General features: G+C 39.8%; 3 protein-coding genes and 1 long non-coding RNA gene across 4 annotated transcripts in view; 2 read left to right on the top strand and 2 right to left on the bottom strand.

Annotated features, from left to right (window-relative positions):
* Positions 1-16527, bottom strand: part of LOC148726082 (uncharacterized) — a 107955-nt gene extending 91428 nt beyond the window's left edge. The window contains exons 1-2 of the mRNA XM_088726676.1: positions 15399-16527; positions 15033-15279 (exon numbers count right to left, since the gene is read on the bottom strand). Of these exons, the coding sequence (XP_088582802.1) occupies positions 15033-15279; positions 15399-15428 (277 nt within the window). The 5' untranslated portion in view covers positions 15429-16527. The remainder of the gene's footprint in view (positions 1-15032; positions 15280-15398) is intronic.
* Positions 7223-9211, top strand: LOC148726084 (uncharacterized). The gene has a single exon (XM_088728618.1). It carries the CDS (start codon positions 7245-7247, stop codon positions 8934-8936), a length of 1692 nt encoding a protein of 563 aa, XP_088584744.1. The 5' UTR covers positions 7223-7244; the 3' UTR covers positions 8937-9211.
* Positions 9114-12384, bottom strand: LOC148726083 (uncharacterized). Its single transcript, XM_088728617.1, has one exon. The coding sequence runs from the start codon at positions 12266-12268 to the stop codon at positions 9347-9349; it is 2922 nt and encodes a 973-aa protein (XP_088584743.1). The 5' UTR covers positions 12269-12384; the 3' UTR covers positions 9114-9346.
* LOC148726081 (uncharacterized) lies at positions 16179-18337 on the top strand. The gene is made up of 2 exons (XR_015989277.1): positions 16179-16231; positions 17898-18337. It is a non-coding gene; the product is annotated as an uncharacterized LOC148726081 (long non-coding RNA).
* Positions 18338-18886: the final 549 nt, after the last annotated feature.

Below are 18886 nucleotides of genomic sequence, written 5' to 3'. Positions count from 1 at the left end.
ACTGGAGACCCCATGGCAGTGCCGTGTAACTGTTTGTAGTGTTTACCGTTGTACTGAAAGTAAGTAGACGTTAGGCAAATGTTTAGCAAGTCCATGATGTCGTCTGTCGGTAGCGGTAGTGGTTCGGTAGATTTTCGGATTGCAGTCTCAGTGCATTGTAATGCTAAGTGAAGTGGAATACTTGTGAACAGTGATTTCACATCAAATGACACTAGCTTGTAGTCGTCAGGTATCTGAACAGTCTTGGTAGCGTCAAATGACACTACAAGCTAGTGTCATTTGATGTGAAATCACTGTTCACAAGTATTCCACTTCACTTAGCATTACAATGCACTGAGACTGCAATCCGAAAATCTACCGAACCACTACCGCTACCGACAGACGACATCATGGACTTGCTAAACATTTGCCTAACGTCTACTTACTTTCAGTACAACGGTAAACACTACAAACAGTTGCACGGCACTGCCATGGGGTCTCCAGTTTCTGTTGTTATAGCAGAAATTGTGATGCAGAACATCGAGGAACGCGCCCTTTCGACTTGCCGACAAACGATACCGCTTTGGTTACGTTACGTTGACGACACATTCACCGCCGTTCGACACGACGAAATTGACGCATTCCACAACCACCTTAACGAACAAAACACTGACATACAGTTTACCAGAGAAGTCGAAGAAAATGGCAAACTTCCTTTCCTAGACTGCCTGGTAAGCCACAACGACAACTCATTACGAACGACAGTAGTAGGATATTTACGGTTTCTGGTGCATTTTTTAATCAGAAATTTCGCCCAAAATTTGACTGAGATTTTTTCTGTTTACCAAAATTTGCATAAATTATCGCCCAAATTTTTACCCAAAATTTCGCCCAAATTTTTACTGAGATTTTTTCTGATTAAAAAAGATCGCCCAAATTATCACCCAAATTTCGCCCAAATTTTGACTGAGATTTTTTCTGATTAAAAAAAATCTCACATAAATCTCACATAAATTTCGCCCAAATTTTGTCTGAGATTTTGACTGAGCTTTTTTTTAATAAGAAAAAATCTAAGTTAAATTTTGAGTAAAATTTTTGGTATACTTTTCTTAAAAAATTTGAATCTTTTGTTATGATGATCTTATACTATTTAGTATAAGATCAAAAACTTACATATTCACATCAAACCTTTTTTTAACATAATCTCTATATTTTTTGTGATATGATGCATGCGCCAAGTTTGGCACCAAATCATTGATCAACGCTTCATACTTTTCAATCCATTCCAAATCACTCATACTCCACTTTCCATTTTCTCTCATCGAATGATTTAAGTGTGTCAATATCGAATTGTTCACAGACAAAGCGATGTTGAGTTTTTCAATTTTCAAATCAAATTTTTTAAAGTCCTTATACTTTTTTACAATCGTCATTGGAACAAGTGCAACCAAAGCTAGCAAAGGATTTACAGTGATAGAAGTCGGTACAGCCGCACCAACACCAAGAATCACACCGGCAACATCGAGTGCAATTCCTTTCTTTTTGAACAATCCCTTCACATACTTCATAACAAAATCGAGTCTGTAAAAACGATCATGCAAAGATTGCAGCAATGACAATGTCTCTTTGTCAATGGTGTAATCAATATGATTAGATGCTTGTACAATTTTTGACGTGTAGCTCATTTTTATATTTCACAAGAAAATATAAAAATTAATCAAAAAGGGGAGCTCGTGAGGCTAACCCCTCGTATCGAATCAGGCAAGTTTTCTGACTTCAAGAGAAGCGTAACTTCTACCGGAGAAATGACGGCTGGTTATTTGCATTCTTATTCTCGTGTTATCGACTGTTGTCTGAATGACACGAATTGCATTGACCTGTGTGAAAGAACCACCTTTCAAGTAAGTTCTATCAATCTCTGTCCAAGTTGAGCCGCTGTCTTCAGACTTGTCGATAGTAAATATTCTCCCACCGTTGACGAGATCAGAGTAAACAATCTGATAATATCCTTTCTTCACAATGTTTAACTCTCTTCCACTGTTGTGGGCAGAGAAGAAGGCAGTGTTGAAACCTCTTGCGGAAGCAGCTGGGTGACAGAGAATATCACTCGCTGTCGTGCTCAGTCTAACATTTTTGTTATCACTGTGAGCCATCTTTTTCACGAAGAGGAAAACAGCCTTTGTCTTATCATCAACATACTTTTTCGTTGTCGCGGAAGAGTCAACGGTCGGATCAAATTCGAGAGTAATTTTAGAATTTATATGAACCCCTCCATTCGCAAAGTTGTACCAACTTGTCCAAACAGATTTCGGTATGCTGTTGTGATAACCCCTTGGTCCATAGATTATCACCCAGATGGGAAGTTTCTGATCGTAAGACTGACCAGATTTGTTTTTCATAATGATATCAAACATCAAATAATTAGGTGTTGCGTTACTCCATTTAGTCATGTGAATCAAGGCGATGATGTGATTTTCAAAACGATTGCTACGCTGAGTTGAAATTGTTTCAACAGAAGATGTTGCTGTCAATGTCACAGAGTTCGGATCGACTTTACTCGATTGCCAACACATCTCACAGACGACAGTGTATTCTGCTCTGCTCGCTGAATACATATTTACACCAAAACGTGATGAATAATAACCCTTGGAAGTGTCGAGACTTAAATCAAACGGCTTTGTTCTGGGATTAGTGGGATACAGAACAACCTGATCTGTGATAGGTTTTCCTGTTATATCATCTTCATCAGAGAACTGACCGTTTTTGCTCATGATGTAAGAAAGGTTGTTAGTCAGCTGGGCCGGTGTTAAGTTGTGAGCCAATCGATCTTCGACAAACTTTTTGTTGACCAGATCATCATCGGCCGAGGCTGTATGACTAGAAGTGACTTTGTTGCCTCCCATTGCAAGGTCACCCGTCATTGCACCACCTGCCTTGCTCAGCTTTGTATCTGAATACTTTTTGCTTACAGCTTCATCATTATCTGAGAAGGTGTCAGGCAGATTCACGATTTTACGTTTTCTAGCATCAAGAAGCTGTTTGTCATTCAAGTTGTGAAAGCTTGGCACTGTCTTTTTCACATTGTCAACGTATTGTTGATTTGCATTCGAGAGAGTAGAAATATCGAGTAGACCTTTTAGATGTCTCTTCATTGCACCCGCTTCATATCGAGAGATGAGAGTGTTCCAGCTTTCATAAGCAGTTTGTTGTCTTGTAGTCATATTCAGGTAATTTTCTCTCTTTGTATTGATAACATCTTTACCATTCATATCGAGGTTAGCCGTCATCTTTTGAGTGCCATCCAATAGCATAACTGCTGCTGTATCGGCTTTACCACTCAAACCATTCAACACAGTTGATGAATCGGCCTTTTTCGCCAATTCGGTGTTGAGTTTATTTTCATTTACAGCAGCAGTACCGTTGAGCGGCTGATCACTCAAACCCGTAACCTGTCGGTCCGCTCCATGCGTGCTTGTGAAAGTTATCGCCTTTTTCAAATCTGAAAGATCAATGTTACTACCTGAACCACTAGACCCTTGCGGTCCACGAGGTCCTTGAGGTCCTATATCGCCCTTATCACCTTTTTCACCTTTATCACCCTTTGAACCAGCAGGTCCTCTTAATCCTTGCGGGCCTCTTGGTCCTCTCGGTCCTTGCGATCCTATATCACCTTTTTCACCTTTATCACCTTTATCACCCTTTGAACCTGCAGGTCCTCTTAATCCTTGCGGTCCTTGCGACCCTGTATCACCTTTTGGTCCTTGCGAGCCTGTATCACCTTTTAATCCTTGCGATCCTGTATCTCCCTTTTCTCCTTTTGGTCCTTGTGATCCTGTATCACCTTTTTCTCCCTTTTGACCAGCAGGGCCGGTATCACCTTTATCTCCCTTTTCTCCTTTCGGTCCTTGCGACCCTGCGTCACCTTTATCCCCTTTTTCCCCTTTTGGACCCGGTGGTCCTTCAGGCCCTTCTTTGCTTGCACCTTCTTGTCTGTGATCTATTTCATGATAACCGTCAGAATATCCCATCTCAATATTATTTTTGTTTGTTTATTATATATTCAGAAAAAAAAATTAGTTAAAATTTAAGGGGAGCGCGAGGGGGTTTACCCTCTCGCAAAATAGTTTTTTATAAATTGTTCGTTCGAAAAAGCATCACTGTGCGACAAAGGTTGCACCACATCGTTGAAGATAGAGTACAAACTTTGATGTGCAAGAGAAGGTTTCATTCTTTTACTTGTTTCATTCAAGAAGAAAATACAATAATAACCACACAAGACGCTTGTCAATGCCTGATAATGTGTGTTGTTGAATGCGTAGTTGACTCGATGTTTTTTGCAAAGTGTCAACACCTTGCGGTGGATCAAGACCGAAACTGTCAAAGTACAAAATGAGATCAGAACCAAAAACCATCGCCACCCAGTGTGAACCAGACTCATGCGATTCGTTCAGATTGATAATGAAAGAATGTCCCGCCTTGCAATCTTTTATTTGGTCTCTGGATATCACCCCTCCAAAGTTTGGAATCTTGAGATAATCGATCCAGTTTTGAATGTCGAGGTTTGTGATCGGAACATTTTTGAAGGGCGGTCTTTTTACAATAGTGCCCCCAGTAGTGGTATTCCGTTGAAGGGGGAATCTTTGCCCAGCAACAGACCTTGTCCTTTCTGCTTTTTTTTACCTTTTTTATTTCCCATTCCAATTGTCGGTACAGGTTCACCCATTCCCGGTGGGAAGAAAATTGGTTGTTTATCCCAATACGGCCTGTTTTGCATTCCTTTGCCGCTCTTTTTTGGCGCACGAACGTGTAATCCTTTCCCTCTCGAATTTCCACTTCCAGTCAACGCCTTTAGAAGTATCGGTACCCCTATTGAAGCGAGAAGAGTTCCGAGAAAACCTCCACTCTGACTTTTTGTCGGTTTCATTTTCATGTCACCGCCAGAGTTAAGAGCATTTGCAAGGTCTTGCTTCTGCTTTTTTGATAAAGCATCCACATACGGCAAAAGCCTAACAATATTCGAGTTTGGAATCAACATTCCACCCGACTTTGAAGGCTGACCAGCACCGAGAATCTTATCCGTAGCAAAATTGCCCAGACTTGATAGTGCTCCCGTTGCCAATCCTGGAAGAGCCTTTGTGGCAAGATTCATCGCTTTTGGGAGAAGCTTTGTACCAAGAGCAAGAAGTGAAGAAAATAGACTACCGCCTTTTTGAACAACTTTTGTCATTTGCGTTTTGCTGATTTTCAAATCAATTCCCTTTCCCTGACTCGCGGCTTTCTGAATTCGATTTATCTGAGTCTTTGTCAGCATCATCTCATCAGGGCCGGACAATTCATTGTGTGAGAGGCGAAGCGTTATAGCCGATTTTTCATTGTAAGCTTTAGCAAGCTTCTTTCTTTGATTATCACTCAGTGATACTCCATATGAGTAGTAATTCATTTTATTATGTTCACAACATAATAAAAATTTTTAAAAAAGCAAACCTTGCATTTGCAAATTTTTCTCAAATCGCAGGGGAGCTCGAGGGGCGGCACGCCTCTCGAATTACTTTCGGATGAGTGCTTTTCCACTCATGACATCTACACTAATTTCCTCATCATTGAGAATCATTGCATAGATGTGATAATCTGCGTTGGTTGTGTTGTTGAGACTATACTCAAAATCCAACCGTGTTGCAGCTTTCATGATCTCTGGAGGCTGCTTTGTCAAATCAAAGTACAGTATTCCATAGAGATCTTGAAACTGTTTCATGGTGATTGCTGGGCCGAACAAGCTGTTACTTGCAAGTTTTGAATAACTCGCAAAGTATTTCCATGCTCTTGCCAGCTCACTTCTTGGATCAAGTTCCTGATCAGGATATCTTGTATTATTCTCAACGCGAAGTTGTGCTTTTGTAAAGTACCTTGCGTTTGCAATGTTGTAAGTGTTGAACACAAACATGTTTTGTTCCTGATCGTCAAACTTGGATGCATTCAGAACCCAAACAAAAACGTGTCTCGGTCTATCAACAGCACTTGTGATGTTGAATTTTCCATTTTTTTGTCTAAGTGGACCTGAAACACTTATTTGCTCTCTCTGATAAGTCCATGTGTGAGATTTGAGGAAGTAATCTGCATACAACTTTTGGCCTGCGGCATTCATATGGATCATCGGTACCCACAGCATAGTCCTCTTCAGAGATTCCCTCACCCTTTAACACAGAGAAGAAAGCTTCAATCGGTGGAACACCAGTCTCCATTAGCTTGTCGATAGAATCAAACCATTCATAAGGAAATTCACCTTTTCTCTTCAACAGTTCAAGCTTCTCACCGGTATGGTATTTTCCTGTGTTTTCCAAGGTGTTATCTTTTTTGACGAGATTTTTGACAAGCTTGTCGAGACTGGAAGCCATGAATTTGAAGCTGTCGATGAATCTCAACTCTCTATTAATATCAACCCAATGACCTTTTGTTTGATCAAAAAACTTGCCAACTTCAATCTTTTTGGTAAAACTGATGTATTTTTCTTCATTGTTAGGAATACAATTAATTTCCCCTTCTGAAACACCAAGATTTCGGATGAATAGATGAGCATCGTAGTTTGCCAAGTTGTGAAAGACAACGGGAATGAATTTTGGTTGTCGGGCTGATAGGTTGCAACTGTTATGTGCTGCTCCTCGAAATTTACCTGTATAATGACAATGATCACGAACAATTGTATCACCCTTCTCGAATTCTTCTTCACAGATCCAACAACACGTTGCTTTTTCAAAGATTTCAGCATCATTCTTTGTAAAGATCATATTTTTTGGAGGATGATTTTTGTATATCGCTTTAACCTCTTCTTCAAGCATGTTGACAAATATCTGTGCAACATCCTCGTCTTCAGACTTTGCTATGTATTCGACCAGTTTCGAATATTGGTCGTCAAACGAGCATTTGATGTAGTAGCAAAAACTCACTGGAATATGCAATTGCTTCTTATCGGTGTAAGACTTTTCAGGAAACGGTTGAGCAGAGTTCAAAGGTTTAATGATCGATTCAAAATCGGCATAAATCACAAACGGTACGTCTATTTTTCTTTGATGGTTTTTGAAAGAGAGAAAAGTTCCCTCATCCGGCATCTTCTCTCTCACAGCCTCATGATCTCGACACAACTCGTCGTGTGTGTCGAGAAGTTTCTGTGAGCCGAAATAATTTAGACATCTATCACAGATAAACTTCTTGTTCTTCGCCTTTGACAATTGACTCGATACGAGCCGACTCAATGATTTGATGAGACAGTAATGCTTTTTCTCACCTTCAGCGATGAGAAGACGGATGCGAGTATTCTTGGTTTTCACCCACGTGACCTATACCTTGACAACGGTTGCTACGCCGCCATATTGGTGTCGTATTATTCAAACATTTCGCGTGTTATCAAAGCTTTAGAAATATTCTTCATCATGGTTCATTGTATTATGGTTGATTGTTTTCATAATAGTGGAAAGACGAAAGGTATAGGGTTTTATAGGATTCCAGTTGTAGTCACTAACCAAGGAGAAAAAGCAGAAGAGCTAAGCAGAGAACGAAGAGAAAGATGGATCGCCGCCATAAGCCGCGACGACATCACTTCGAAGGATGTCCTCAGTAATGAAAGAGTCTGTGGACGACATTTCGTGTCAGGACAATCTGCAAAACCCTGGGATAAGTACAACGTCGACTGGGTTCCTACTTTGAATCTCGGGAAGACAAAATATCAACAGGAAAACCACGACATTAAAGAGGCAAGAGCTAAACGAGCGAAGGAACGCCGCAAAAGATCACTCGAGCGTCAAGAACGCGAGGCAGCTGAGAAACGAAAGAAAATCGATGTCAGTGGCCTTCCCGTCCGTGATGTGGATTTCAGTGATCCTAAAGAAGGATCATCCAAGGAAATTGATTCTTCTGAGGATATTTTTGATCACGATTGCGCATTTCAAGACCACACTTGCTCAACTCTCGTTGACAGTTCAACTCAAACCCAAGTTGATGTATCTGAAGTTATGACTCAAACCGAAGAGTTTGAATACCTTTTCAAAGAATCCTATAAGCCAATTGATCGAGATTTTTTTGATTCTGATGAAAAAGTTCGCTTTTATTCTGGACTGCCTTCAATGGATATCTTAATGACCGTCCTTGACTTTGTGTCACCCCACATCAAACGAAGAACCCAAAAACTTAGCCTTTTCCAGGAAATGATTATCGTGTTGATGAAACTGAGACTGAATATGCCTTATCAAGACTTAGCCTATCGTTTTCAAGTATCTGTGACAACAATATCAAGAATATTTTCATCATGGTTACCAGTGATGGATCAGCATTTGTCCCCACTAATTTACTGGCCTGAAAGACACCAGCTATGGAAGACAATGCCTCTTTGTTTCCAACAAGCCTTTGGAACCAAAGTCACTGTTGTTATTGACTGTTTTGAGATTTTTATTGATAAGCCTACAAACTTGTTAGCTCGAGCTCAGACATTTTCATCCTACAAGCATCACAATACTATCAAAGTACTGATTGGTATTTCTCCCCAAGGAGCTATTTCCTTTGTGTCAGAGGCATGGGGAGGACGTACCTCTGATAAGTTCTTGACAGAAAACTGTGGCATTCTTGAAAAACTTTTGCCAGGTGACATGGTTATGGCAGACCGGGGTTTCACAATCACAGAAAGTGTTGCTCTCAAACAGGCAAGACTTGTGATACCAGCCTACACGAAAGGGAGGGAACAGCTGGATCCTATTGATGTGGAAAAAACAAGAGCTCTAGCAAGTGTACGGATACATGGTGAGAGGGTGATTGGTTTGCTGCGTCGCAAGTATACTATTCTTCAAAGCACACTTCCCACTGATTTCTTGAACAATGACAATGGACAGGATGAAGTACCAATTATTGACAGAATTATTAAAGTATGTTCAGCTCTTGTAAACCTGTGTCCACCCATTGTACCATTTGATTAGCTCCATACTTCATACAGTACTATTATAGTCATATATTGTAGCTAATGAAATGATATGATGGGGTGGAGAATCTGTGTATAATTTAAGAAATATTATAACCCCATGAAAAGAGAGCAAGTGACTGGGAATGAGCACTGTGTAACATTAATAATTTAAGAAAATATACTTCCATTACAAGAAGGATCGACAACAATGACAACATTTTATTTGTGCTGTGTATATATATTTACAAAAATTATATGAATTAAAATAATAAATTATGTTTTCAGGGGGCAGTAAGGACTGTTTATTGAGCACAGCTGCTTAAAATAGCTTGAGTTCATTATTCTTCTTGGATTTTTTTTTTTAATGACTGCTACTCTTGAGATTAGCATGAAACAACAAAACAACATTTTTAGTGTTAAATGTATTCAAAAATGTGGAAAAACTTTGATTTCACCAGCTCTCAAACATTGAAGTAAATGTGGTCTCATTCTTGGGATGTCAAACATAAAATCTGAAGGGTTGAGTTCAAACACAAGGCATGTTGCAAATGCTACAGCAAAAACGCCACAGTCACTGCCATTCATTTGTTGCTGCACTGGTACAACTTCAATGCCAACAAAGTTATCTGGTAGCAGATCTTTAACTTGCTGCTCAACTTCATCATCAATAATGTCATTGTACAGACTGTCGTACAAATTAACACATCCTGATGTGCAACCAATAGAACTAATGCACACCCAATGTGAATTACCCGTATGTAAGATTTGAACAAAGTCACTGGTCATAATGTCAAAGTTCCTTACTCTTCCAAGAGTTGGTCTTTGAAAACCCTCAATGAGAGGATTTACTTTCTTGATGCATATTTGTGCTGCCTGTATTATTTTGCAATCCAACCAGCCATCAGGAGATGAGATTATGTCATAGTCATGCTCATCTAGATCTCCAAAAGATGCAATTCTGTTAGCTACACCTTTAGTCACACAGATTATTTCTAAGTCCTCATCACTTTCATATTCATCTCCAGTACAGTATTTATTTGACTCATTTTCATGTAGATCTTCAAAAGATTCAGAAGCTGTTCTGCTTTCAGTCACACAGGGTATTTCTATGTCCTTGTCACTTTCATATTCAGTTCCAGACACAACTGAAGCTGATGGATTATTGACAGTACATGTAGTAGTGGTGGTATAAGAAGAACATGTGGTAGGAATAGTTAATGAAGACTTGTCTGCAGGTTTTTTCTTCACTTTGCAATTTTTGCAGACCCAATATAGCTTGCTGTTATTGGGCATCCTCTTGTAGTTTAGACATTTCAGATGGAAAAATTTCCCACTCTGACATTGACTATGACATTTCAGCAGCTTTTCCCCTACAACAGGTTTAGCTTTGCAAACACAAATGGACTGTAATTTCATTGCTTCATCGAAATCAGGGTTCTTTTGATAATCAGGCTTGATCTTAGTAACTCTCTTGGCTTTCTTACATTCTGGAAGTAACTGGCAGCTTGGACAGTACCATACTTTGGGTAAGGGATCAGATATCCCTAAACATGAGAGGTGAAACTCAATGAATGGGCACTTGGGGTTTTGACAAGGCACTGTGCTTTCTTCTGGTTTGGGTTTTCTGCAGTAGCAAACAGGCTTTATATCACCTGCTGGTACAGGTGCAGCAATTTCATGCTTCCTGGTGTACCATCTTCCTAAGATTTCAGGTAGGATACAAGATCTCCACACTTTGGTGAGTTTTGGAAGAACTGATTCCCAGTGTGAAATGTCCTTGTAAATTCTCTCCAATAAAAACCTTGTTTGATTGTTATTGTCAAAAGAGCACACAACAAAGTCACAATACTGAGAGTCTGTGATAAACAACTGTTGCTGTACTTGAAAAAAGTACTGGTGATTTCTCTTGAGCTGTACCTTTCCATTGACGTTTTCAAGACATGAATTCTTCTTTTCCACATAACTTTCAAGGTCACAGTTTTCAATGTTGTAAGGGCATTTGACTTCTCCACAACCATTCCCACAGCATGAACATGATACCAAAAAATCTGGAGTAGCATTTATCCAGGGGTGCTGTTTATCCACTATCATACCACATTGTTCAACTTTCAGATCTCTGTGAGTCTCTAGCATAGTCTTGGTATAAGCATTCACTGCAGCACTCTCATTCTTACGGCCATGACTGATTGCTTTAGTAGTAACTTTGAACAGATCAGGATATGAGATGGACTTAATTAAGGATTGTGATGGCATAGCAGGGTTAGTATGAGCTACTGCCCAACTCAGAGATGCACCAATGCGCCCAGCTCTGTGCCTGAAAAATGCATTTCCTTTAGCCTGTTCCCTGGTGTCTTGCTCAATTAATTCTACCTGTGATTCTGAAATAGTCAGATCAATATTTTCACACTTTTCTAGGAGTTCTGGATATGACAAGTCAAAATTACATGGATCAAAAAGGTCAGAAATGGTTGGGATACTTCTACTTTTCATGATAAACTGTTCAGAATAGGGTTCAATCAAGCTTAAGGCAACAGGTTTGAACTTGCACTCATTTATTTTGGCAAGGAAATGTTTAAGCTCAGTTCCTCCAGATGTAACCCGTTCTGTCGAGACCTTAGCTTTCTTTGTAGTGCAAGGTGCTGATAAGGAAGGTGGAGAGTTTTCTGATAGTCCCTCAATACAGGCATCTAAGTTATCTTTCAACTTTTTCGCCGACTTGAAGTTGATATCTTTGACCCTAGCATAAGGAACCTCACTCACATATGTCGGTAACAACCACGTGCACTTTACTTGCGTACATGCCAGCGTTTCATTAATTCTCGTTGAAGCTTCGATATGAAATAAAATACTTGCAATATGTGAGCAAGTCTCAGCTAGTCCAGCTTTACAACCAAGGCAGTGGGCTGATAACACGGTTCCCTCCTTATTAGTAATCCAAACTGCAAATGGTCGCTCATTCATTCGTTGAGAATGTCTCACCTTTCCGATCACCACGAATTTTTCACCTATGACTTTGCCTTCAACACTGGAAATAAAACCCGACACCATCTGATTGTAGGCCTCCAAGCTTTTGAAAGCTTTGAACTGTTTCTTTGTGTAATAACTCGTATCGATAACCAAATAGCACAGGAGATCTGTAGCTTCTATGGGTGGTAAACATTGTGGATCTAACTTTGCGTAGATCAATGTAGCGGGATCGATCCCCACGAGTGATATTTTTTCTAAATACCTTTGTTTAACATGTGGCTCTAGTCTTTTAACATAGTCGCTTAAAGGTATATTGCAAATATCTTCCTTTTTTTCTTCCTTTTTGATGTTTTCAGAAATTTTGTCCAAATCACGCGACATACTTTTAAAGAATCATGCACCAAAACACTGCATTTTGACATATGCTAATAAGCTTTTGCGACACCAATATGGCGGACGCCTAATTTGCATATGCTGTGACGTCACGTGAAAACCAAGAATTGATCTTCTCGATCTTGCTCACTCTCATGGCATAGAGCCCTCCTTCATAACTGAAAACGTTGACAGCGATACCCGGATTCAACGTTTCAAAGCGGTGAATATCTTTCACCTCCATCGGAAACTTGATCCCATCCCATTTTAATTTCTTTGCCTGCTCTTTTAAAATCTTTGTGATGCGCTCTTGATCTTTTTTCACGGGATTCAACGCTCTCGTGACGCACCATTTAAAACACTCATTGTCCTCATTTTTCATGTTGACAATGGCCCTCTTTTTTGCAAGGCATGGATCTAGCTTGATATAGCTTGAACCTTTTAAAGGTTTATATTCTATCGTGTGTAAATCCATCCCTGCAATCGAATCTAAAGTCCAACCACTTCCATTTCTTGTCCACTTTGCCATGTTCTCCATCATTTTAACGATACTCCTGTTATAAATCTCTTCTCGGTCGGTTTCTTGAAAGATAATCTCTTGGTAAGAATGAAAATATGTAAGCTGTATCTCAGTCTCACCCGTATCAATTTTTGTCTTTGCCATATTACACCTCAAAACGAACTCTATCTTGATATTTTTCTGTGTTAACAGAAAGTTGATAACGGTCGGTTTTACAGCTTGAAAAAAGTCTATCGGTTCATAACCCTCTTCCCCATCAATCGTATACATTTTTCCAATATGTTTCTTTAATGACTTTCTCTCGACAAGATTGAAATGATGCTCGTCTCTTTTGTAGAGTTTAGCGATATGTGCTTTGAAATCTTTTAACTCGTCATCAACCACAACACGTGGTACGTCTATCTCCTTCAACCATTTTCCCCAATCCTCTACCTTTTTTTTCCCCCATTTAACAACCTTATCAATCTTTTTTATCTTTTTTATCTTTTTTATCTTTGCTGCCTTTGACGTTTTCATGATTTTCTGTCCCTTTGGAATCTCATGTTTAGGAATCGGATCATCAAGCAGTGCCCCTCCTGCTATCTCCGCAACTTCCTCCTCAATGAAATTATCAATTCCTCTTGATCTCGACAGCTCGATGAACTCAATGAGATCTTTCTCCACAACTTCCTCCTCAACAACCACAACTTCTTCCTCTTCATCAACAACAACACCTTCGTAATCATCCTTTGTTGACTCTTTAATATGCGCAATAAGTTCGGCTTTTCTCAAGCGTGAATAACCTCTCAATCCGAGGCTTTTTGCGAGTGCTTTCAATTGAAGCACTGTTTGTGAATTCAGTTCTGACATATTTCATCTTTGTCAATATTTTTTTTTTGTTTAATAATTTTTTTAAATCAATTTTTTTTTATTAAAGAAAAGTATACCAAAAATTTTACTCAAATTTTGACTGAGATTTTTTCTGATTAAAAAAAATCTCAGTCAAAATTTGGGCGAAATTTGGGTGATAATTTGGGCGATCTTTTTTAATCAGAAAAAATCTCAGTCAAAATTTGGGCGAAAGTTTGGGTAAAAATTTGGGCGATAATTTATGCAAATTTTAGTAAACAGAAAAAATCTCAGTCAAATTTTGGGCGAAATTTCTGATTAAAAAATGCGCCAGAAACCGTAAATATCCTACTACTAACGACAGTTTACAGGAAACTGACACACACCGACAGATTACTAGACGAGTCATCCTACAACCCTACATCACACAAAGCCACAACTATCAGAACTCTAACACGACGCGCACAACTAGTATGTGACTCGACAGACAGCTTATCCGACGAGAACAAATACCTTCACCGTGTTTTTACGAAGAACAACTACAACAACGACTTCATCCGACGAAACACTCACCGACCCACTACCACTACCGAAACAAACGACACCGCAACCCCTACGACTACAGCAACCATACCGTACATAAAAGGCATGTCTGAAAACATCTCGCGCATCTTACTACCCTTCAATATCCGCGTCGCCCACAAACCCATCACCACACTACGTCAGTTACTAACCAACGTTAAAGACAAAGACGAACCGAGGAACGGACAGGGAACGATTTATAAGATCAATTGTTCCGACTGCCAAGCCTCCTACATCGGTGAGACTGGCAGAAACCTCACAACAAGACTGACTGAACACAGACGGGCGACGAGGAAAGGTGATGTCAGCAATCACATTGCTGAACACCATCGACTTACCAACCACAACATTGACTGGGACTCTGCGCAATGCCTAACCTACAGCACTGACTATTTTCAACGACTGACTCTGGAAAGCTGGTTTACTAACTTAGAACAGACTCCCCTAAACAGATGTCAACAACTACCCGCCCCATACAAACGACTCATTCACGACATAAACATCACAAACGACCGAAAAAGAACAACCTAGCTTTACCGACAGACCGAAACAGACCAATCACGAACGACTTACGTCACTTGAGTCTCACAGCCAATAACATCACGGCAAAACCAACCGATCATTTCACACGAACTGGAATAAGAACATTCTACTGACAACAATCACTCACTTGACTCTGATGATGACTTCCGCACAGGTTGTCGAAACGTCAGTCACTGCCACCGACAACAGTCCTTCTGAGGACTACACTCACCCGGACGATCAGACTACACCTTCACATGTTACCCCCGGGTTCAAACCATTTACTGCAAAATCTTAATGTTGCCAAAGATTCTCATGTACCCATTATGACCACTGATCGCGGGTTGATTCCATCAAATGGAAGCAAGTTGGGGCATAGCTTTTCATCCACAAAGCCTTCAAATGTTGCTCTATTGACATTCCTCTGATAAAGGTCAACACCAATCATACCTTCTGTACAAATAATAGGAGTGGCGGTCATGCGCGGTCCCCAGTTCTGCGCCATACGTTTCACCTCAGCTCTTTTACCCATCGGGCTATAACCATTTGTACGTTTAAGTCTTTTGTCCTGATAAAATTAAAATAAAAAAAAAAAACAAAAACAAAGTGAGACCACTAAACGATCAGGGCTAAATAATAGCAAAACAGAGAACGAAATGTTGTGTTAGACAACAAACAGACACATACAAATCCGCCTTCATCCAAGAACATCATCATGTTGGGATCCAGGAGACAAACATCAGACCTAAAAAGTACTCTGTCTGCTTCAGATCTTTGAAGGGCAATTGTTTTCAGCTTTAAAATGCGTGATTATGACAATATTAATAATAATCAAACGTTTTTTTCTTAAATTTACATAAGCAAGGAAAAATCAAAAGCAACACTGACAAGAAATATTTGACAAACCCTTTTTCGGCTAAAACGGTTCCGTTTCAAATACAGCAATATGCCCGAAAGAGCACGTTCTAACCCTATCTGTTCGTAGATATTCTATGCAATTTCTGAGAGGGTTTTTTCCGGGTGGTCAAGTACCGCTTCCATTATTACAAACTCCATGTGCGGATGCAGAAGAAAACTATTTCACGGTCGTCCCAAAGTCTCTGCTTTGACTTCACCAGAATTTAAGCATTTTGATACGTAGCGAAGAATGGTTTTCGGCGACATGTACAAAGCAGCCGCTACCTCGTCAACGCTGCCGGTATCCTAAACACTCTTTCATCCATATTGCCCGCCATCTCAAGTCTTCGCTGTACGGTCGAGGCATTGTTCTGAGCTTTTAGTGAGATTTATTGGATGTTTCCCAGACTACCTTTCGGTATTGTCGCGTACGCTTTCACGCTTTCTCTGGACAACCTTTGTCGAAACAGCTGTATAAACTGCCAGGTAAACAGAAAGCAGAGGGTTCAATTTCATCTAGTGTACTCCAAGCTGTTTTCAGTTACTCACAATTTAGCCATTCTCTTAGGTACTGTCTACTTGTGTGGAAAAGTCTGGATTGAATCTGCAAAAATTTACATCGGGTGAAGTATCTACTTTCCAATCAATCAATCAATCAATCCTTTATTTAAACACGTGACACCTAGGAGTACAAAAGTTCTCGTTAAAACGTGTACGTGTATGTACAATTAGAAATAAAACATAATTTCTGTAAGAATACAAATAATAAGTAGATCTATTAAATAACTAAAAACAGGATCGAAGATCATGGACAAGAGCTATCAATTAAAAGTTACAATATTAACAATACGTATGATGCACGATCCTCGCAGTAGATAGCGCTATTTAAGCAATAGCGAAATTCAGACCTGAAAAAAATCAGGCCTGTACGGGACTCGAACCACTGACCTCTGCGATACTAGTGCAGCGCTCTAACCAATCTAACAGGCCTGATTTTTTTCAGGTCTGAATTTCGCTATTGCTTAAATAGCGCTATCTACTGCGAGGATCGTGCATCATACGTATCAAATACCGCAGTTCAATATATGATTTTCATATATTTATTCTATCTCAATATTAACAATAACGATATTTACAATTACTACCACTAAGCCATGTGGGCTTTAAGAGAACGCTTGAATGTAACAATATCTTGAGATTCTCTGAGTCTAGGGGGTAGCGCATTCCAAAGTTTACTAGCTAAAAATGAAAAAGACCGATGTAAAAACTCAAGATTAAAAGGAGGTAAATCTAGCCTTGTACTGAGCCCGCGTAAACTATACGGTACATTTCTAAAATGAAAAAAATCACTTATATAAGGAGCCCCTTATCATACAAGCACTTATATAACATAACTAACGATTGGAATTGCCTACGATTCTCCAAAGACTTAATGTTGGCCAACTTGAGGAGGAAGTCGTATGACACAGACTTCGAGAAGCCTAATATAATTCTTAATATAAAGTAATTAGTTGTCTCTATTTTAGTAGTCTCCGCGTTACCTACTCCCAGTAAAAGGGGACTGCAGTACTCAAGATGAGGGAGAACATAGGCCTTATATAAACGAACTAACACGTCCTTTGAAATAAACTTACGTATTCTCCGCAAAGCCGAAGCCTTTGCGCATCCCTTATTCAGCTGTTACTTTACGTGCGCTTTAAATGTTAATTTGCTATCTAGGACCACCCCAAGGATTTTGAGTGTGTCCTTTGTATGGACATTGGAATAATTACGATGGAAATCATACTGGTATGAAGACGGGCCAGTAGCGATAGCTTGCGTTTTGGCGGCATTAATCTGTCAAAAATTCATTGAGAACCATCTCGATAGAACGCTCACATCAGAGTTAATTATATACTGCAATACTGTTGGTGAGACATCAGAGGCGTAATGAGTAGTGTCGTCAGCGTATAGTCTCAAGGACGTATTAGTAATAAAATAATTAAGATCATTAACATACAAATTAAATAAGAGTGGACCCAACAGGGACCCCTGTGGTACACCAGTTTTAACGGTTCTCCACGAAGAATATACACCATCAAGTTTGACTCTCTGTCTCCGTCCAGTAAGGTAAGTGGTCATAGTTTCCAGCGTATCATGCGTAAAACCATATGCCTTTAATTTAGCTAGGAGAAGCGGTCAAAATCAAGAGTCAAAAGCTTTACTTAGGATTTAAAACATAGTTAACTATGTTTTAAAGTGCTACTGAAACGAAATTTTCGTATCTGAAATATTTGCTCTAACCTGCAGTTTTGAATATGCTGATCATCATGAGATAATTTGCTTTGGCCAAAAAGAAGCGAAACAAAACCATGTCCGGGCCCTGGTACCGAGCGAAATGGATTGATGACGTCACTGGTTGTGTTCACTCCGATAGCGTGGTTTATTTCACTCACTGTTTGTTTGTATTCGTGGGCGAAGGAGATGGCAGATATTGAAGTTTTGTCAAGTGAATCTTCTGAACGAAGCAAAGTTGTCTCCAGTGGCGAAGAGGAAGATGGTGGCGTAAAATGGGGTTGACAAGCCTACACGACTCCCAAGCGTGTGTTTAGAGTAGCCTATTCAAAGTTTAGCCCTCACGAGTATGTCTTTGAGCGGCTGCCCTCTTTTGTAAGATACGGGCGGCGGATTTTTGTATAGTTCACTCAGTAATGGTTGTGTTTCTATTAAATGCCAGTTTTTCATGACAATTTGCTTTATGTGTGGCACTGAGTACGTACATCAGGGATTGCGTCTTTTTCGAATCGTTCGCCTTTGTAGATGTACAGCTATTTTTTTGACTGTCTCGATCGTTAAGTTGTCTTGATTGCTTTCAGCTTGCGCCACGCGCGCTGATTCGATCGTACTACAGTTCTTAGTGTTCAGTGTTTCTGCCATTTTGGCTCGTTTTCTTTTCTTTATTTCGGTATTAAAACGACCGATTTCACGTTCATAGAAGCACATGATCGCCTTTACTGTTTCTTGCTCCGCGTTGTTAAGGATTTGCTTTATCTCATTTTTGAAATCCTCGTCTGCTCTTATTTTGGCCCTCGCCCTATATTGTAGGGATTCTGGGCATGTTCTGCTAGGCATTCGGTACAGAGGGATTTGTTCGTTATCCTAAGACTTGCCGAGTAGATCATCTTTAGTGGCGGTGTCGTACGAGGCTTCCATGTTTTCTTCATTCTCTGAATGGCATTGCTTTGGCCCGGGGCGTTTAGTAGCCCATCTGCCGTAAAATTGTCTTTCGACATTTTCTG

This window comes from Stylophora pistillata, chromosome 7 (assembly GCF_964205215.1).
Source record: "Stylophora pistillata chromosome 7, jaStyPist1.2, whole genome shotgun sequence".
Taxonomy (NCBI): Eukaryota; Metazoa; Cnidaria; class Anthozoa; order Scleractinia; family Pocilloporidae; genus Stylophora; species Stylophora pistillata.
The sequence above is the reverse complement of the archived record's forward strand: the minus strand, read 5'-3'. Positions and strand labels throughout refer to the sequence as shown.